General features: G+C 42.7%; 1 protein-coding gene across 1 annotated transcript in view; it reads left to right on the top strand.

Moving 5' to 3' along the window:
- The window catches only part of TRPC5 (transient receptor potential cation channel subfamily C member 5), a 74,637-nt gene that overhangs the window by 11,825 nt on the left and 40,574 nt on the right, over window positions 1-22,238 (top strand). Inside the window, exon 2 of the mRNA XM_067549715.1 lies at window positions 955-1,476. Coding sequence (XP_067405816.1) covers window positions 955-1,476 — 522 coding nt within the window. The remainder of the gene's footprint in view (window positions 1-954; window positions 1,477-22,238) is intronic.

The raw sequence follows: 22,238 nt of genomic DNA, 5'->3' as shown, positions 1-22,238 counted from the left end.
CCATAACCTGCAATCACACTTTCAGCAGCAGAATGCCAGCCAGGGGAGTGAGTGCGAAGGGTACATGAAGTACAGTACACTTGAGTGATTATTAACACACAACAAAAGAGCTACCTATGCTACAAATGGAAGCACACTGAGGGGCTGCTGTGTGTGAGCAGTTCAGCATACTTCTGCACTCTGAATATAGTAATGAGCCACAACAGAGTGGGCATTAACCTCAGCTTCAGCTCTGGGCCTTGAACTACTTGAAAATTGCACCAGTAGCTGAACAATGTACACCCCGTAGTGGCTGATTGGTAGTAGATTGTGGCTCATTCATTTTACATTTCGTATTTTTCAAACCTTTAAAAAAAATCTATTTTGAGGGCATTTATGTAACGTATCCTCCTTTGGAGAGTTGTTCCTACTAAAAAAGTAGGGGAAAAGTTAGCAACCCCTTTGCTCAACTAGGGGCCGTCATTTTATTCTGTGTTTGTACAGCACCTAGCATAATGGGGGCCTGGTCCTAGGCATGACTATATTATAAACAATAATAATAATATTTGTAATATGTTGATTGTTTAGTGTGGAGTCTCTCCTTCTCCTTGGACCTTTACCCTCCCCTGTCCTTTCTCTCACAAACCCAGCTGTCCTTTCAGAAGCAATTTATGAACTAGGATCTACTTTCCATCAACTTCCTTTATACAAATGAACATGGCCTACTGAACAACCTTTACACCAGAATGTGAGCTAAAGGGCCACAGACTGCAACTGTGAGGGCCACTGGGCACTTTTTGGAGAAGACAGTTTTCCCTGAATAGGGAGTAAATAAGGTTTCCTGAATGTGGAACATTCTGAATGACCCTGCTTAGTTAGCGTGCACCATCTTTAGTATAACTGTATAAACGATGAATATTTTTTTCCTACTCCCATGAAAGAGATTATTATTATTTATTTATTTGTTATGTGTAGGTCCCTACCTTGATGATGGACACCCAGTTTTCAGAATTCACCCCTGATATCACCCCAATAATGTTGGCGGCCCACACCAACAACTACGAAATCATCAAACTGCTAGTCCAAAGACGGGTAACAATACCGCGCCCACACCAGATCAGATGCAACTGTGTAGAATGTGTCTCCAGTTCTGAGGTGGACAGCCTGAGGCATTCCAGGTCGAGGCTGAACATCTACAAAGCCTTAGCCAGTCCTTCGTTGATTGCCTTATCGAGTGAGGACCCCATTCTGACAGCCTTCCGCCTGGGCTGGGAGCTGAAGGAGCTCAGCAAAGTGGAGAATGAGTTCAAGGCTGAATATGAAGAGCTTTCCCAGCAGTGCAAACGCTTTGCTAAGGACCTTTTGGACCAGGCACGGAGCTCCAGGGAACTGGAGATCATTCTCAACCACAGGGATGATCAGAGCGAGGAGCTGGATCCCCAAAAATGTCACGATTTGGCAAAGCTAAAGGTAGCAATAAAGTATCATCAGAAAGAGGTAAGAATCATCTTAATGTGGGGGTTTGCCAAAGCCACATGTGTTGGGTAAAATGACTTATTTCCTGGCCTACCTTGTGTTCATTGAGAGAACACCAGGGCTGTGACCTAGCTGAGACCCTTCAGTAATGTGTTTGGATTGAAAGGAAGACCATGTGCAAGTAGGGCTACAAGACCTGGGTCTACACCCACCCACCCTCAATGACAACTGAAGTCAATGAGCGCTCAGGGCACTCACCATGCCCCAGGAGGTGTGCAGCGCCTCAGAAGATCAAAATTCGGCACTTGCTGTCCTGCTTTAGCATTGACTGAATGCCGCATTTTCTGTCTAGGACAGATTAGAATCAGACTTCAATTAAAACTGTGCCCATAGCTATTTAATAACTTGCAATGCTTTCTAAAGGTGCTAGCACCAAATCCCGTTCCAGGCACCCTCAGTAATCTTCATATTATCACTAAATTCCAAGCCCCGGGCCTTTCCAGTGGCAGTAATGTCTGTCCAAAGGAACTCCTGCTCGTTTCAACAGCTCTTATCATCCCACCACTTCTCAGAGGCCCTTGGATTTGAATTTGAGAGGCTGTGACTGCAATAGGCTCAATATCCATAAGTAGTTCTGCAGTGATGAAATGTGAAGAAAATCAGAGAGGATTTTAATAAGCCTTGAGTAGGCGTCACAAAGAAGGAGCCTTATCGACTATGAGTCTGGTGTATTTCAGATCCCTAATGCTCACCCTGTTTTGTTTGCAGCTGTATTTTGAATGCATTCAAGTGAAGCACAAACTGTGACTCTGTGCCCTTGGTGGACACTCTTGTTAAGAATGCATTTGCAAACAGTGTTCAAAGTTGGGAGCTATAGGTGGGCTTCCTCATTTCACTACTGCTGGTAGGAAGAAAGGGAAAAATCTGGAAATGGATGGAAAAAGCCCTTGAAGCATAAATTTTTTTTTAAAGGCATATTATTGTCCCCTACCACTCCATCAATTCAAGAGTGGTTTATAATATCAAAATTCCAGTTACATACATAACAAATGCATAAACACATGCGACTGCACAATTAAAGTTATGAGCATGTTGTAAACGAGGGTAATAGCAGACAATTTGCAATCTTAATTATCACAATTGCTGCTAAACAAATACTAGTTTAAACACATATTTCTCACATTTGGATATGGAATCTTTATCTACAGAATCATGCAAATACTGCTTCACACCTGAAAAAACCCAGTTTGATTCTTTGTCTCTGCTTCATCCAGGCTCTAGGGACTCAGAAAATTTTCCCAGAAATGTAAATACCTGCCTTTAGCACCAGAAAAAGGAAGAAATGCTTCTGCTAAAAGATGAGAGAGAGCCATCCAAAAGCCCTGCAAATCCAGAGACTCTCTGGTTCATTCAATAGACAAGGGCCATGAATCTAACTTTAGTAAAATGCTAACATATGGTTTCATTAATTGGCTCTAGATTTTCTTTCTGTTTCCAAATCAAGGACAACTCAGTAGATTATATATCAATTGCCATTTGTCTTTGACATCTCTGGGTTTCAAAGGGAAAGATCTGGTTAGCCTTGTTGAGGAGTTTAATTTATTTTAGTTGTCCATCACATTTGTTTTCTGCTTGGGAGGGTGCGGAGGAAGGGTGGAGGGTTTTCTAAAGCCTCTTTGAAGCTTCAAAGCCTATCAGGTCACCCTGGTTTTTTTACTGTCCTCCCTACACTCAAGGCCCTGCATTACACATTTGTCCTGAATGAGGAGAGCTTGACATGTCACATTCCATGGCCCATGACGGCTGCTCCACATTACCAGAGAAAAAACTGCAGAGTGGTGGAAGACGCATCTTTCCCTTCCCCACCCATGGCCTGCTATATCTGCAGAGCGCATAGCCCCAGAAGTAAAGAGCTAAGCTAGAGCCTCAAACCTGGCCATATCTAGTGCGTGATACACCTTGCTATATTACCATAGGGTTGGACTAAGAGTGAAATAGTGCCATGCTTGTTATTCTTCATATGAATTTGTGATTTTGCTCTCGCTGATGGAGTTTGGGAGTCATTTAAGAGCACCTGGGAGACACAATGGATGAAATCCTAGCTACGTTCAAGTCAGTGGCAAAATTTCCTGTAACTTCAGTTGGGCCAGGCTTTCACCAAGGAAGTTAAATAAGGTGACAATCCTTAAAAGTTTGTCCCACTAGGGACATTAGGTCAGGTCACATCGTGATGCTTTTCAGTGTGATGCTATATGGCGATGGGTTGTCATTAACATTTAATGTGGCATCATTTCATCACCAGGTGTCACCACTACATCACAGACATCAGCATCATCATATTACTGCTGGTTATTGAGAAGCTTTGAAGTCTAGCATTCCAGATGCACCGTGGCAACTTTTAGGAGTGACTTGTGTTACATTTAGGTGTTAGTTATGAAGGGCACTTATCATAGGTTGTAGATACCAAACTGTTAAATGAATTCCAGCTGCTGCTGCTGCTTTGGAGTCCCCTACTGACATTTGCACAGATACATTCAGAGATGCTGAAGCAGCTGGCCACTCCTGCCCAGCTCCACTTAGATACTTCATCTGGAATAGCTTTTCTGTTGGAAGCTGTGACTGGAGCTGGGAGGAGAAAAATTTATTTTGCTTTGAATTTATTTTCTCATTTTTGTGAGTGGAACAGTGGCGAAATTCTGACGGCCTTGTGAAAATTAGGGCAGTTCCTCAAAAACGCCAGCTGGTGGCACACTTAAAGTTAATTACAGTGGGGATCATAAATGGTATAGGGGGTCAATGGGAGGTTTTTATGTAAATAGAGTATAAATAAACACCTGACTAGACCATGCCAGTTGTTCCTTATTTTCAGCATTCCCACCAGGATTTTGGGGAGTGAACTTTCAAAGCATGGTGCACCCTCCACTTCCCACTTCCTCCAATGGATTTCAATGGGAGTGTAGGTTGCCTGGCACCGTATAGTTTTGGGCTTGTATAGTATTTTAACTGGAATGGTGCTTGGTAGCGCACACCCACACCCATAGGTGCGCACACACACACACACACACACACACACTTTTCTGAGCTATGAACTATACCTTAGATCACTACAGATTCCAGGTGTCTCAGAACATGCATTTATCCGGCTGCTGCTCTTCAGAAGAACGCAAGCAGGAGTCTGTAAAGTGACTCCTAAAGTGCAAAGGGACTGTAATATCCTTGTGCTTTGTTAGTAGCGAAACCGCACGGATCTGGATTAAATACAATCCATTATTTGCAAGGGGGTGCTGCGCTCTCTTGACACTTTCTAAAGTTGTAATTTGTTTAATCGTTTTTTGACATTTTCTGTCTCTTTTTTTAGTCGGGTTTGACTGGCTGTGTAACTCCGTATGTTTCACGGGCGTGTGTATGTCAGTTCCAGGGTGTAAATGATGCCAAATGGACACGAGCGCTGAATTGTCATTTTAAATCAATGCGGTTTCCGTTTGGAATGTCTGGCTGGATAGGGCCAGAATGAACGGGCCTCCGAAGGGAGAAAACAACAACCCTGCACTACCCCCACATCTCCCTGCTGTTTGCAAATAAGGGATGAATACAAACAGCCCACCCACAGCATGTTTCTAATTGTTGCAGCAATTTTCTTAGCATAATAATTACAATAAAACAAGTCATCCAGCAAGATATAAACATCCTTGCAAGCATGTAAAAACTGTAAATAGGGACATTTGGTGACAGACATGGAGAAACGCCTTTTATCTTGATTGAAAAATATCGGACTAAAAGCGCTTTCCAGAGGGACAGAGAGGAAAAAATGAGAGCACGTTTGTTTTTAGAAGGAGGCTTTTCCTACTGAGAAGGAGCACCGGCATTGTAAAATGGAGCCACCTTGCTAACGTCAGCAATGTCTGGTATGCAAGCATGGCCCCTGTCCATAACTGGCTTCTATGTTTAAATCGCTCTCAATCTCTCATTGCCTGGACCAGCAAAAACAGGGCAGGCCCTAGAACCAGGAGCAGGTCATCTGTTTAATTATTCACGATTGATAGCAAAGCCCTAGTGAAGGTTCATTGCGGATGAGAATGCTTCCATTCTGAGCCTTACCCAGGAACCCGACTCAGGCCTGCTGACAGGAATTCCAGGCCCCAGGGCAGAACAGTCCCGCCCCGCCCCACCCCTTCTGCTGCAGCCCCATGCACAGTCCGTCTCAGTTCTCGCCCCTGCCCCACTCAAGACCCCACCCCCTCCCTTGCTTGGTCCACTTGCTGCTGTGTACCTCCCCCCATTGCTCAGTCCCCCTCCTCTCTTCCACACTCCCTCTTCCCCCAGGCGGCGAGCGACGGCTGGAGGGGCTGAGAAGGGAAGGGGGGGAGGAGGGACGTGGCGAGCAGCAGCAGGGGGGTCAGCAGGGGAGGGATGCATGTGGTGAGTGACAGCGGGGGGGGGGGGGGGGAGTGGGGAAGGGAGACATGGCTGCAGGGAGGCCAAGCTGGGAAAGAGGGGTGTGGAAGAGAAGAGGGGTGCCAAGTGGGGAGGTGGGCTGGTGGGAGGGATGCAGCGGCGAGTGGGGCGGGACCTGGGCAGAAGAGGAGGGATGGGGAGCTAGCCTCCTTCAGGGCAAGCTTTCACCCCACTGCCCCTGGCTCAGATCCCTTTTAAAATCGCCAGGTGCTTGGGCAATTGCCCCCCATCAGCCGGCCAACAGTGATTTTGGGGGACCCAGCCTACCGTTTTTCTCCCCTGGCTCATGAAGCCATATGCTGGCCACTTGACAGCACCAAGGAAAGATTCAACTGCTGGCTCAGCAGGTGCAGAATGATAGTTGAGTGAGCTTTCAGGAGACCGATAGTTGAGTGAGCTTTCGGGAGACTGAAGGGATGCTGTCCATGCATACTCACTAGATTAGATTTTAGTGAGAACAATAACTCATTGGTTATAGCTTCCTGATGTGTCTGTCCTTCATAATATCTGTAAGGCAAAGGGGAAAGTTGCTGCGAGGGTGGAGGTGGAGTGGCTGTCTGCTGACTTTAAACAGCCAGACACAAAGGCCATTAGAAGAGCTCAATGCAGAGCTATATGGCTTAGGGAGACCTTGAAAGAGCACTTTGGCAGTATGCCCCAGTGATGCGGTGTGGTGGACTGTGCTTTACCTGCCCCTGAAGTTTTGGGGGTTCTTAGAAGCTGTTGGTGTACATTTCTGAATATCATACTGTCTTTCAATGTACCTATGAATTATGTGGTGCTTGCTGTACATTTATCATTATCACATTGTGGTTTTCACTGAACCTATGAGTTCTGCGGCCCTGTTCTATTACAAATAACATGTAGTTTGAATGGTGCTAGGCATTCTGCAGTATATATTATGAAGTAATGAAAATGAATTTATTTCCAAAAAATAAAAATTTACTGAAGACCAAAAACAGTGCAAACCATTAATGTGCAATTCCAAACGAACACAATGCAAACTTATAAAATATATTAAGGAAACAGAACTTTAAAATTAGAATGGTAGAAAATGTTCATGTCCTCTTCAGTCCATTTCTGCCAAACATACACCAACCGTGATTCTAAGCTTGCTCACCAAGTTGGATATCAGGAAAAGGCATTTAAAAAATACACAGGGGTTTTAAAGGTGGGGGTGGCGTCTGATCTCTGTGACCCCTGGTCAGTGGAGTTCATAATTGTGATCAGGCCCTTTACTTGCCAGATTTTCAGTGGCCTCCTTTAATAGTGCTACAAAGTTTTGAATGTCTAAATGTGCAATCAGAGATAACTACTATACTAATACATTGCATTCCTCTAGCACCTTCATTATCATGTAATGTTTATATTGCAACAGTGTCTAGAGACCAACAAGGTCAGGGCCCCTTGTGCTAGGTGCTGGATAATGACAGTCCTTTCCAAAAGAGCTGAAAGTCATGTTAAGGATCCCCATGCAATTTGCAAACAATAATGAATAAGCCTCACAACATCCTGATAAGATAGGGAAAGTATTATTTTCCCTAATATTACAGTTTAACTGACTTGTCCAAGATCACAGGTACTCTGTGGTAGACCCAGGAATAAACTTTATATCTCCTTCCTCCCAAACTTGGGAACCAGCAATTCCCCATATCCCACTGAGTTAGGTGCCTGAATACCTTTGAGGATCTGGGCCTGAGTTGTTACCTTGATCAATAGCATTTGTCTCCATCTTCAGCAGTAAATAACCCCAAGTCAATTTTAGATTAATTACTACTGAAAATGTCACACAGCTTTTTTTTTTAATTGAGTGTGATGATTATGAAAGGTTTCCAAAAAATGTGGTTTGAGTCCATCTTAATTATGTAGATAAATTCAATCTCTAAATTCAATCTCTAAATGAGTCTGTAGAGGAGTCTTTCTCTTCAGACAAGGTGCTGGGGTTGCCTATACCCATCATATTTTTAAGTGGAGGATTGATCTTTGAGTTACTGTGATTTATACTGGTGTGAGATCAGAATCAGGCCAGTTATTCACCAGATATATTATTCAATGCATTAATCTCTACCTAGCACTGCAGACTTCCCCAGACTGACTTTATTTTTCCTTCATCACTCCCCTGTGCTGGAACTGAAGATTTGCTCCTGGTGTGCTGCTTTTATTCTGACTGTGTGAAAGGAACAGAAGTTTAAGCTCTCAGTACAGTTTAATGGATCCATAATTCCAAATGTGCAGTTAAAAAAATCATTATGAGAAAGCTGGCCACTACCACAGGCAGTTCTTGCTTCCTGAAGTCTCGACCATTTCTAAGCTGAGCCAGTCAGTGAGATTTTCAAAGGTATTATGGCACTTAAAGATGCAGCTAGATGCCTAGAGAAATTTTCAAAAGTGCCTAATCATCTTAGGACCCACATTTTAAAAAGTATTTAAGTGATGCTGTGGCAAGCACTGCAACACTGAACCAATTTAGGTGCCTAAATCTCATTTTCAAAAGGGATGTAAGCACTTGGGAGCCTAAATCCCATTGATGGTCAATAGACTCCCATGTGCCTACATCACTTATGAAAATGAGATTCAAGCACCTAAATCAGTTAAGTATTGCAATGTTGAGCACAGCCATGTCTAAATTCTTTATAATTCTGGGCCTAGTTGCCAATATCCCATTGAAATCAATGGGAGGGAGGCCCTTAATTGCTTAGTTGCTTTTGAAAATCGCACTAAGGTACCTATCTGCATGTTAAGGCACTTAAATACATTTGAAACCCTGACTATCTGTGTCAAGTTCTAGCAAAAAATTAACAAAGACCCCCCCCCCCCACCTTTGGGCTGAACTCAAAGGGCACGTGATAATCACACCACCTACTTCAAGACTTGACTCGAGAGCCTTGCAATGCACCATGGGTTGCAACTGTACCTAGTGAGCTGGAGAAAAACTTCCCAATGGTGTAGCTAGCACCTAGCTGAACCAGTGCAGTGCATTCTTATGTGGGAGATACCCTAATATGCCTCTCATTAGCCTTGTCACCAGTCCTTCTACCTGAAAATTGCATCCCTATGTCTCTATCTGAGTCCCCCATGCTGTGGCTGGAGTTTGTATATAACATGAAATCACTGCAGCCAAGAAGGGAACTAGAAACATTGCTATCTGCTAGCATTCTTGTTCCTTATTACTCTGTTTTGTCTCTAACACAGATATTTGTTTTATCTTCCCAATGGCAGAAAAACAGGCCATTTTAGTCCTACAGCACATAAAGCCCTACATTTTGATTTGGCCAAAAAGTTACATTTGCAAATATTTTATAAACTAATGAACAAATATGTAGCTTCTGAGTAAGAACACTTTCCTTTTGGGGGCAAAGAATGGGAAAAAGAAAATGTATAGTTGTTTATGTTTATTTTTATAAGCTTTCATGCATCCTGGAAGGTAATTCATTTTTCCCATAGAAGGAGAAGAATCAATTATACAAGAGATATTAAAATGTGCCCTAAGGTGGTTTTTGTAGCATATTTCTTGTATATAAATGCTCAAATCCACTATGTAACGCAGTATTGCTCTCAATCACCCTGGCAATGGAAACAGTCTTATGTGCAGAACCGTGGCATACTATGAGTTTCAAAATACCAAGGGAACCTGATCATTATTTAGAAGACAGAAGGGATATAATTGTTGTGATACATTCAGGCATGGTGTACAGAAAAATTAAGGCAGCATTGGCACAGTATGAAATGTGTTGATTAGATCTGGCGTTTTTACATCAATGTTCCTCAGATCCATTTAAAAAAATTAAGCTCTAGAAAATCAATGGAATTTACACTAAGAATAGAAGGGGTGAAAATGTCTTCTCTTAAACTGTAGGCTTCCTTACAGAGACAAGTTGGGTCAGGTATAACTTGTATTGGACAACTTGAAAGTTTTTGAACTTATACAAAGCTCTTTGTCAAGTCTGGGAAAGGATTCCTTGACAGTTACTTAAAAACACAATCAAATATAGACAAATGGTCTAATTCCCACTACTCTAGCAGTGAAAAGAGACCTTAGGTAGATTGTGAATATAATTTATGCCCACTTTAAGGCTTCTTTACACTGACAGAGTAGTGTAAAGTGCCCTTAGTATAGCTGGGAATCAGGCCACAAGAATTAGATTCTCCACTGCCTTACACCTTGAGGAGTCATTTACACCTATGCAAGATGAGCATAAAATGCTGCTAAGTCAGAATGGTGCCGTTATGTGCCATTTTGCCTGATTATGAATTGCCTTCCACCCAGTGGAATCATTTGTGCCTGCTCAAAATCAATGTGGTTAAAACATCAGCATTCTGACCTGATAGCGCTTTGTGTCCATTTTGTACTGACAAGTGAAGTTGGCTATGCGAGGACAAGACAGAAAAGAAACAAGCCCACTTCATGTGCATGTAAATGATTCCACAAGATGCAAAGCTGGGGAGAATCAGGCCCATTTAAACACCCCACAAATCATTTTTATTGTACTCAGAGAAAATGGCATTTTATCTATGGTTGGATGGCATAACGCTTTCACTGAGAGAGATCAAAGGACTGTATGGAATTCCCTCCTGGCAGGCTTAACCTCAATCTCTCTTACTCACTTTACTCTTTAAGTCATTGACAGGAGATCTGAAGGAATCAGATGGATTTTGTTCAGGATTTTTATTTTATTTTTACCACTTTCACTTTAAGACATAGCCTCAAAAGTTGTTTCCTAAGATAAGGAGTTTGGTTATTGTTTCCCCAAAATATTTTTAGAGACAAGAACATTTAGAGATATATGACTTGAGTGTATGGACAATCATTCCAACCATGCTGCGTATCGCTCTGCTGTATCTTGAGTCTGTCAAGTTAGACGTTCAGCATCCCCAAGAGATTATGAGTAAACCTGAAGAATTTGTAAGGGCACTTCAGTTTACTTATAAAAATATCACAGGCTCATGAAGGATGGGGTGTGGCGTATGTGAAAATAAAATCCAATCTATTTGTCCACTGTTTATATCTATTTCTAAACCCATTCAGTTTTCTTGATGAAGAGTCAAGGACATTTTTTTGCTAATACCAGGTGCAAAGTTATTTTCCACTGGTTTTGTTTATTTTAATGCAACATTGCCTAGAGGTATAATAATACAAGGCTGACTATTTCTATTGTGCTTTTTAAAGGTAAAACATTTAAAACTGGCTTTTCAAGGGACTGGCTGGCTCCGAGGATCATCATCCATAGTTAGTGTTGGAGTGAAAGCATTCATCATCCTGATATGATATGAATGCATGGTCTATTTTTCCCCAAAACCTGAACAGAAATATGTATTGAACATTTCTGTCTTTTCTGCATAATTTTGGTAATTCTACCATCTACTAATGGATGAATAACATTGTTAGGCTTCTTTTTGACTAGTGGTAACATATCAGGCAACAAAAGTAAGAATAATTTTTAAATGAATATTTTCTTGCCCCTGGTCTGAATGATATCTTGGACTGAGAGAAGGAAAGGAATGTTGAAAGTAAAAAGAAATTGTCTCCAACTCAAAAGCATACTTGAATGATGAAGAGACAACGCCATTTCCCTTATCACCATAGATTGCATCAGTCTTTCAGCTGATGATAGAAGGGACTTGGACAGCACAAGCTATGGAACTGGACATGACTGATTTTGCTTTCCAAAGACAACAGAGAATTATGGAATGGGGAAAAGAAGTGATACATTGTGTATCTTAAAACCAAATCTATCAGTCTTATCTTGTTTGAAGATACACCATCCATTCACAAACAGTCTTTCCAGTTACCCTGATGTTGGCATTGAAGAGTATATCATACTGATTCATACTCCAGTTTGTGAGATGTTGATATCCATGGAAAAAGTCTTTATGCAGAGCTCCCTCTTGGTGGTGGAAATGGTGCTATTAGTGATCCGATCTGGGTAGGTTTAGACTTTTTTTGAGCTCATCAGTGGAATGTTTTGTGAAGCCCACAGACAACAGACTGAAGATTTCACTCCCAATGTCTATTATGTCTGCAATAGATGCATAATCAAAATGGGCCATTTTTTATATGTCATGATTGAAAACATGATAATATCATGGTTCTTCATTCTGGGAAAAGCGAGAGTGAGTGTGATGGATAAACTGAATCATTATAATCCTCCCAATTTGGGATCTTGTTCAGAATGGCATTTATAATGTAACTACAGTTGCTGTGTTCTCATTGTTTTGCCACCAACCCTGATGGTTAGCAAACCTCCTTCTGCAGAGCATGTGTGTCTCTCATTGTATAACAGTGATTTACTCTGCAATTGGTAGGGTTTTTTTAAGGGTTTTTTTTTTCTGCTCCTTTTTTCGTTTTGAAATGCAGATCTTGTATAGGCTGGAAGACCATACTGATCGGAGAACAAATGAAATGATGACATCAAAAAAGCCAAAAGAATAAAAGTTGAACAAGTGAGAAGGGAATGGATTTTCTATACAAACTGCTTAAAACTCTTTGGGTTTTGCTGGGTTTTTTTTAACACCTATTTAATTCCAATAAATTAATTCCAAGATACTCTTTTTCAAAGATTCAACATCTTCACCCATTCTGTTAAGGTATTGGAGCTCACAATAGACATCCTTGGGACCTCCCACAAGTTCTCCAGCAAATCCAAGGACAACCAGATTTGATATTTCCAAGGTTTAAAAAAGAACCCAAAAAACAGACAGACAAACAAACAAACAAAGCAGCAGAAGAAAAACATTTTCAGCTTTTTTATTAGTAACGAAAAAGCAAACAAGGACATGGGCCTAATCTATAATGAAATCTTTGATAGTTACCTTTAAAACACTGGGGTTTTGTTAATACATTTTAATTTAAATGTCGGAAATATTCCTGGGAGTAAAGATCTTCATGTAAAAATCAATATGTCCACCTCCTCAACTAAGTTCTGAGAAAATTCCCAACACCTATTTCTGAGACCTGTAACAATGGAAGCTCTGCTGGCATACAGACTGAGAAAAGACTTTAAGATTTGACTTCATGTGATTTAAGTATCTCTGATGCATCAGTAAAATGCACCTGATGTCTCTCTCGGTTTTTGGAGATCACTCAGTTTGATATGAATTAATTGACCCTCTCTCTTAGCTATGTGTGTCATGTTCAGGGCCTGTTCGGATTGCAGCGAGCTGCATTTGCAAATTGTGAGCATTAATCTCAACATGTTAGGCTTTCTTAACTTCTGAAATGGATTGATGCTCCTGAATGTTTGCTGATATCTTTCCCAGAATAACTATTTATCTACTGTATTCTAATGTCTATTAAAACAAATGCTGAAAACCAGTGTTTGACAAGACTGTGTCTCTCCATCACCTGATTCTGAGCTCTTGCACAGACTTTGACCCAGAAAAATCAAGATCCTGTGGGTTATTTGCTAATAGAGGTTAGTCTCTGTGATGCCAGTTCATCAGTCTATCCCTATTTTGCAAACCACTTAAGCATATGTTTAAAACCCACTGGCATCAATAGGACTTAACCATATGCTTAAAATTAAGCACATTCCTAAGTACTTTGCTGAATAAGGATATATTTAAGCACCTGATTAACTGCTTTGTTAAATTAAGGCCTATTTTCTTTCTTCCTGTCTACATGCAGAGAATCTGCAAGCTTCTAGCTTTGTTTTGAAATATGCAGTATATCAAACACTTCTCTTATTTGGAAATTTAGGAGCCAATCCAACTCCCATTTAAACCAGGGAAAGCCATTGACTTTAATGGGAACTGGATCGAGTCCTTAGCTATTATTTCAGAGTCTTGCCTTTTGCCAATATTGCATCATTAGTGGCTTTTTTATTGTTGCTGCTGTTCAGACTAGGTTTGCGTTTAGTTCCAGTGGGAGATACTGTGCCTACCTAATGCAGAAGAGAGTAAATTAACTGCAGGCATCCTTGTGACTGTGTTAAAATAAGGAACAAAAAGGAATAACATTACTTATCAAAGAAAAAGGTTCTGCTCTTTGGCTTGCTTGGTCTTTACAGGTTCTAAATCAGGGACTACAGTGCAGGTGGTGTTGGCTGTGGTTAATACCATATGTTGGCCAGTGGGTTTCCTCTGGGCAGCGGGCTTGGGTGGTCCGTGGAAGTCTGGGTGTCCTCTTTCTTTAGGACTAGCCCAGGGGAAGTAGCGGTATCAGCCATTGTGGTGACCTGAGAGGAGCACCTCTTCCACTTTTACCTTGAGCTTTAAAATTGTGATTTGAGCTTGTTACGCCTCATAGCACCAGTGATTTTCTGAGCAATTTGGGGAATCACAGCTCTCATGCCCCAAAAGCATGTTCCGAACCTGACTGTGTATAGTCAAGCTTAAACTTTGGTCCCTTCTGGAAGCTCCCCTCCAAGTGGTAGATCTTTGATAACATCCATTCTAAACCACAAGCATGTGCTTTATTTTCAAAAATATAAGAGCATGGGATCAACATGTGGTGACTTCACGGAAGCTGCTTCAACCTTCTCCTCTACATTAACGACTAAGGGATGCATCTGTCTCCTAATCCATTAAGACCTCACTGTGTCCATGTATGTGATTTATTGATTAGGGAAAACTCTCATTGTTTGTAGCCCGCACATGCATCTCACTCTCTCAGAGCTTCTTAATACAATCTTATGGCCTCTGGATCACAGCAAAAAAGTAGGGACTGACAGTGACTTAAAGGTTGCCTAAGGATAGAGGTGTTTTTAAGGTCTTGTTAACCTAAACCTGATTTCAGATCAAGCAAATTAAAGTTTATACACATTAAGCCACTCTGCGTTAGGACTGCATCCCTTACAAGCCTGATGGAATTCAGTATTCTCTATCCTCTTCCTCTCTATCTCTTCATTATAATCCATCTCCTTTATCCTGGTTTTACTGCACCAGTAAAATTTCCTTTCTTCTTGAAAAATCCTTCCCTTCAATTTCAAAATAATTGTTGGGATAAGAGTGCTTTGTCTATTGGCCTAAATGTGTTTTGCCTTGCTTTGAGCAGATCAGGCTCGTTAGGAGAATCTTAGAGGGCAGAATGGGACCACTAAAAGAATCATTTATTTACCTTTCATTTCACTGAATTCCTCATTAGAAGGTTAAGACCCAACTGAAAAATGGATGCGTGTCACTGTGGGAGCCCTGTGATCTTCTCACCCAAAAGTTGCTTGTGCTAACTGATGGTGCAATCTGTGCCAAATGCTGCTATTGGATGTCTCTGCACCACTTCCATAGATCCCAGCTCGGTCTTGTGTGTAGTAGTTTCTTCCACACAATCCTACCTCTGAAGACTAGAACTAGAACCACAAACTCACCTTACACCTGTACCACTAGAGTTAATGAATGATTATTTGCTAAAAGATGAAAAACGAACACTTTATTGTTAAGAAGATACCAAGTCTCCACTGAAACAATTTTAGTTACTATGGAAAATGATACAAATGCTTAGGGTTGGTGCCAGTTGGTTGATCTGGGATAGGATTACAGTTGTGGTTGATCAGTTGCCCCAGAGGAGGGCTAGGAGTGGGGCTAACATTAGGGTTGGGGTTATTATGTGGCCTCAGGATAGGGTTAATGTTAGAGCTGGTAAGTGAACCTGAGCTAGCATTAGGGTTGGGGTTACTGGGTGGCCTCAGGATAGGCACAGGATTGGGGCTACTTCAGGATGGACCTGAAGTAGGGTTGAGGTTAGAGCCAGTAGGGTTAGAGTTGGGCTGTGTAGTTTTCCCTAACTAGGATTGGGTTTGGGGCTAATAGGCAGCACTGGGCTAGGGATAGTGTTGTGGCCAGTTGGTGGATCCGAGCCAGAGTTATGGTTGGGGTTGATATGTGGCCCTGGGCTTGGTTTAAAGTTGCTGCCATTTGGTGGACTTGAACTAGTTTTAGGGTTTGGACCAACTGGCAGCCTCAGGCCTGCAACAGGATTGGTATTTGATATCATAACACAGGACTTTTATATATAAAGTAAACCTATTCTATCTGTGAGGTTTTAAAGACTAAGGGCCACGTTTTCCCTTCGTTCCACCCACAGAATTGCCATTGACAGTAACAGGAGATGTACTTCTCTGCCTGCACAGACTCATTCTTGCTGCTAGCAATTGGGAGATGGGGGAGGGGATCCAAGTCTCTGCCCGTTCTCACCTTTGCCTGCCCACACTCTGCACAGGAAAGGGGAGAAATGGCCTTGAAGAGATTTCTCTCCCCAGTGCTGTGACCTATGGGGTGTGTAGACGGTGTAGGGAAGCAAGGGAGCGCCTCTGTGTGGCTGCACTGGGCAAACAATGACCCGTCCATACGTGTGAAATACACGCTAAACACCATGTGAACTCCTGCTGAGAGCACAACGGCTGTTGCATTTGTCTACAGTTACTGGTAGGCTAGACTTGAGTTTCATGGGCTAGAATTTCCTGGGAAATTTCAGCCTAGCAAGCACTGAATTAAACTGACATTTCTGCAACTACGTTGAAGACAATGAATTTGCATGAGCATAACTGATGGTAAAATTTGGCAAAATTTGGCCCATTGTATTTATCAGAATCAATCTTTAAAAAGCAAGAGTAACTTCATATAAAGGTTATAGTATTGCATTGTATTTTAGAGAAGTGGCCTGAAACACTGCCATATCAATGCTGTGATGTTTTGGACTATTACTGTAGCATACAAGACTGTAAATAAGGGCTAATCTAACAAAATTAGGAGTGGCAGACAAGGAACAGAGGTTAATTTTCTGAACTCTATGTCAAATTTTGTTCTCAGTTCTACGGGTGCAACTCTAGTATAACTGACAACAAAGCTTGGGCCTGTTTATTAATATTGAACTTGGCTATTATAGATTCTTGTGTATTCATCTATGAAGAGCATTCAGTATCTACATACACAGCAAGAACAAGAAAGTACCTCTTATAAACTTAAAACGGAACAGACTGTTTGCAGCCATGATGGTAATCTAAAAAAACTCCGACCAGTATCATGCTCAGACACAATGAAGTCTTCAGAGCTATTTCAGTTGTTCCTTTAGGTGCTTTAACCCATCGGTGGTCATTTCCTAAATTACATGTGATTGTGAGAGATAAGGGATTACCCTCCTGAATATGGGGCGAAAGGAATAGAATTTGTGTATCTGATGTCTATATTAGTGACACAGAATAATGCAAATATTTGAGCACGGTATTGATGACCTCAAATGTAAAGATTAGGCATAGAAAATAGTAGAGGAACAGGTGACAATAAATCTTATTAATACAGAAAATGAAATTCTGTAATAGCTTCCTGCAGCTGTGAGACAAATGGTATAAAAAGGAGCCTAGCAGGAGTCAGAGCAAGAAGAAACAAACCAAAATATTTTGCACTTTTGTAGCTTCTACCATCAAAATGGTTTCCAGATATTAATCTAAACCTTCAACCCCTCCCATGGAGTAGATGAATATTTTCATCTCTCTTTTACAGGTGGGAAAACTGAGGCCCAGAGAGGTGCAGTTACACACTGGTTTTGTCTACACTAGGAAATTTCTCACCACTGCTACCACCAATTGAGCTCCATCTTCTTCTGTAGCAGAAGAGGACAGATTCTGTCTAATGGAATGATGGGGAGGATCTCCTGGTTGAGATTTTCTTACCCAGAATCCCCTCCCACAGGATTTTCCACAGGAGGGTGTTTAATGAGCAGAGAGTGAAGCTGAATGCAGACTAAGTGGAGCAAGTGGAACTTCATTGAACCCTGTGCCCTGCTCTGTCCGTGTCATCGAACAGCCTCCATCCTAACTCCCCATGTTCTGTTTTGCTGGTGTCCTCAGTAGAAGTCCCTCCAGGGAACATTGGCCCTTTGACTCCATTTCCACTGATCATGATACATTTTCCCAATTTTACAAACATTTCACTATAAGCATTAAAAACAAATAATTGAGGCCCAGATCCCCAACCCACGTCACTTTGGCCGGAGGTTGCTGGTACCACAGCCAAGTTGGAGTCTTGTCTTTAACACAGACTCAGCTGGTTAAACTGGCTTGAGATAGGTCACTCCCATTGTGGTTGCCTGTTGGGGAAACGCTCTCTGTCGCTGAGTTTAGTCAACTCTCTCTCTCTGGAGCCCTCCCTATTTGTGGGGTTGGACTCTGAATGGTTCTGTCTCTCCATTCTGGGATGTTCTCTGTGACTCCGTAGGCTCTCTCTGGGTTTGTGTCTGCTGGCTCATGTCTCCTGTTCCTTCAGATCACTCGTCTCTCTCGTATAGTCACCTCATGTGACCTGGGTGCCACTGCATCCCTCACCACTCCTTTAGTCCACACTATGCCTCTGTAATGGCTGTATCCTTACAGGAGTGCGTGTCTCCAGGGCTGGCAATCCTTGGCTGACCTGTCATACTCTAGTGCCTGCTTTTTCTGATTATTAGCCATCTCATCTCAATGGTGTCTCCATCCTCCTGACTGCAACAGGTCTCTCCTCACTGGTAGCAGGGTTTTAGTCTTTTATTCAATCAGTGTCTGTGCTGGACTGTTTGGCACCCCAGTGATGGGGTATTGCTGGCTGCCAAAATTCTAACAAAGGGTCTAACCAGAAGAAACAACCTTGTGTAACAGCCTGTTAGCTACTTTCACAGCTGATTCCATCTCACCATTACTCTGGGGGTATGCTGGGGAGGAGGTGTGGTGGTCAAACTCCCATTTGCATGCACATTCCTTGGATTCTTCTGTGGCAAACTGGAGTCTATTGTTAGTGGAGACAGTGTCTGGAATGCCATATCTTGCAAAGCGGGCCTTCAGTTTGCCAGTCACTGACTTGCTTCTTGTCTTGCATTGAGCTCCCAAAAATTTGAATAATAGGCCACTGGAATCTAGCGCACTTCTCCTTGAAGGTAAAGAAGTCCATTCGCATCTTTTCCCCTGGTCAGGTGGGCAGCTCATGTGGTAACAGTCTCTTTCTGCTGGTGGTTATCACATGACCGACAGGTGTCACACCCCTCTGTCAAGGAGCAGAGTTGTGTATTCATTGCCAGCCAGTAAACACACTTTTGAGCCCATCTAAGCCAGTTGTAAAGTCCCAGATGTTTGGCAGGTATTTTTTGCATGACATCCCCACATAATGAGGCAGCGACAACAACTCTCTGTCCTTGAAATATGATTCCATCCTGCAGACTCAGCTCGCCTTTAATTTGAAAATAAGGTTCTGCTCCTACTGGCACTTGGCTTTTGTCTTCTGGTCACCCTGCTCAGGATGTCAGCTAACACCAGTAGTTGTCCTGGAGAATATCTGATCTGGTAGTGCTGGAGATACATCAACATATGCTGCAATCTCTTTGGAACACTGAGAAGGGGCTTTGCCATGATTGTCTGTAGAGGTTTGTGGTTTGATTGTGTTATTACTGGGTGGCCATAGGTGTACTAATGGAATTGCTCCACTCCGTATACCACAGCCAGAAGTTATTTTTCTATTTGGTCATACCCCTGTTCAGTCTCTGATAGAAATCTGCTGGAATAAGCAATCGGCTGTTCATGCAGAAGAGCTACACCCAATCTTTCTCTGATGCATCACACTGGAGTGTGAATGGCTCTCCTGGCTGATAGTATTACGGCACAGGGGCATCTGTTATCATTCGTATCAGCATGTCAAATGCTTACTGTTATGGACCTTCCCAGTCCCACTCAACATCCTGCTTTGTGAGCTGATGTATGGGTTCTGCTGCTGCAGCCAGGTGTGGTCAGAATTTGGACCGAAAATGTATCACTTCTATGAAGCACTGTACCACTTTCTCATCTATTGGAGCTGGCATGTCTCTGACTGCCTTGATCTTCTTGGAATCTGCTTTCAGTCCCTCTGTTGTGAGCAGATGTCCAATATATGTCACCTCACAATGAGTCACATTTTTTTCTGGTTTGAGTTTTATGTTCTTGCCGCTGCATTGCTGAAGAAAAGCTTATAGTTTTCTGTCATGGTATCCTTTGGCTTCGGTATCATTACTTTTTTCACCCACAGTGAAGAGATCATCTGTCATTATTTTCATACCAGTCAGTCCTTTCAGTAATTGGGTGAGTCTTTGCTGGAACCCCTCTGGTGCTGGGCTTATGCCTATCAGCATGCACTGCCATCTGTAGATACCAAATAGGGTTGCAAAGATTATTAAGCATGCTGGGCTCTTTATTCTGGTTTATGTGCCAAAACCAGTTCCTCATATCACAGCCCATAAGGATTCTGGCTCTGGAGCGTTCTGACAAGATGGCATCAGTTATGCATTGTGGACAGTGGCATCTTTTCAGTGACTTTGGGTCTGTGCAGCTGCGTAATTTTCCAGGTGGCTTCTTGACTACACCATGCTGCCTGCCGAGGCTGTACTGGCCTCTGCAGGTGCTACGATACCCCTATAATCTGCAGACTTTCAAGCTCTTTGCGTACTGAATTAGATATTGTCACTGGAATTTTCCTTTGTGATAAGCACACAGGTTCCACTGGGGGGTTTGCTTCCAGTCGCAGCTTTTCTTCAAGGCACCTGTCAACTTTGAAACATCCCCCCCCATGCTTTTAAAATGATCTCCTTTGTCCATGGAATGCCCCTTTTGTGTCTTGTACTGCAGCCATAAACATCTGATGCTGCACTCCGCTCAGACCCCTAGCTTGTATGGCTGTATTCCCCAAGAGGGGTCTGTGGGGCTTGGCATCCACCATCACAAACTTCCGTTGGTATATCTGGGTTTTTTGGGTTGCTTGCTCTCAGTTCTCGTTTTGCCATGGCCTGCATTATGCTCTTGTAAGCCAGGCCTGGTTGGTGCAGCACTCTGTCCTGCTCTAGTGGTGGCTAGGCCAGCCGGAGATTGATGAGCCTGCTCCAGCCTCAGAGATAGGACTAGGACTGCTGGGAGGCTTGAGGCAGTGGTGAGCTACAGAGCGGTGCTGACCTCTCTGCCTGGCTCCCCATTAGGGTAAACTAATGGTTTGAGTTTCCTGCTGTTGTCGTCCTGCTGTGTGGCCAGGTCTGGATACACCTTGACCTTCTCCTTCTCCCGGGTCCACTCTTGGCTAGGTTTGGTGTCTGCAATCCGGGGCTCCGAGGGGGGGGCGTCAGGCAGAGTGCTGCGGCTCATGCTGCCAGCTGCTGCACTTCAGAGAACTCACAGCTCCGTGTTTCGTTATCAACGAGTGAAGCTGAGCGCGGCAGAGTTGAACAAGTGGAACTTTATTAAACCCTGTGCACTGTTCTGTTCACGTGGCTGAGTTGCTTCCAGTCCGGCTCCCGCATTCCCTGTTTTTTGGGTATCTCCACAACAATAGCTCCTCCAGGGAACATGAGCCCTCTGACTCCAGATCCACTGACTGTGCTACAGAGGGGACAATTCAAGCCAACAACTAGCACAACCTCAATAGCAGAGCTGGGTGGGAATTTTCCGATGAAACAGAATTCAAGAAATGCCAATTTGTCACACTCCAACTGTTTTGCAGGAACAGCTCCGGTTTGATGCACTTTTGTTGAATCCCAGGCAGAGCTCTGACGGAAGCCTGCCCTTGTTTCCGGGGGGCTGCTGGGGACCCCAGACTCCCAGGGTTTGTGTCCCTGGGACACCCCTGTAGATGGACTGCCCCAAGCCAGGACCACTTCCACTTAGGGTGGAAGCAGGGCTTCCAGACTTCTAGGACAGCTGGGTCCCCATGCTGCCCAGCTCCCAAGTGGATAGCTCTAAGAGCTTGGAACGAAACTATATGTCAAAATACTGAAATTTCCCATGAACCAGAAATCCTGAGTTTCAGCCAGCTCTACTCAATACCACTGTATGCTTAGATTCATGCATCAGCAGAGTACACTCTTAAAAGTGCCTTTGAAGAATATTCCTTTTCATTGACGCAACTGTCACAGGATTATCCGTCATGTCTTTCGGGTGGTAACAGAGCTGTCTTGTCTTGACAATTCTCCCAGAAAATGAAGAGGAGATTGGAGACTCCTTGAGCACTGTATCTCTAGACAAAAATACTAGATATCCTGACTGTTATTGATTGGAAAGATATATTGTTTGTGCATCATATTCTCATCATTTTTTAAAAAAGTGCCTGGAATAATAAACCAGCCATTGATTCTGGAAGTTATTGTGTCAGAAACAATATTATAAAACTGGGAGCATACACAATTTTTTTATACTCCAGATCTCTGATTTTTCACAGTGCAAAAGCTTTAGTTGATAACAAAAGCTATCGCATCTGGTATGTTCATGAGAAATAATAACTGTGATAGTCACATGCACTAGTTCTATCTATGGCAAATGAAGAAGGATTATAGAGTAGAATGAAAGTCGTGTTTGTGACTGAGGATTTAAGGGAACTGAAGAAAGATTGCCAGAAAGCACTGGTACTTAGCTTTATCT

The sequence above is a fragment of the Emydura macquarii genome, unplaced genomic scaffold, assembly GCF_026122565.2.
Source record: "Emydura macquarii macquarii isolate MOO-44397 ecotype Brisbane River unplaced genomic scaffold, CSIRO-AGI_Emac_v2 contig_1253, whole genome shotgun sequence".
NCBI classification, from domain to species: Eukaryota; Metazoa; Chordata; order Testudines; family Chelidae; genus Emydura; species Emydura macquarii.
The sequence above is the reverse complement of the archived record's forward strand: the minus strand, read 5'-3'. Positions and strand labels throughout refer to the sequence as shown.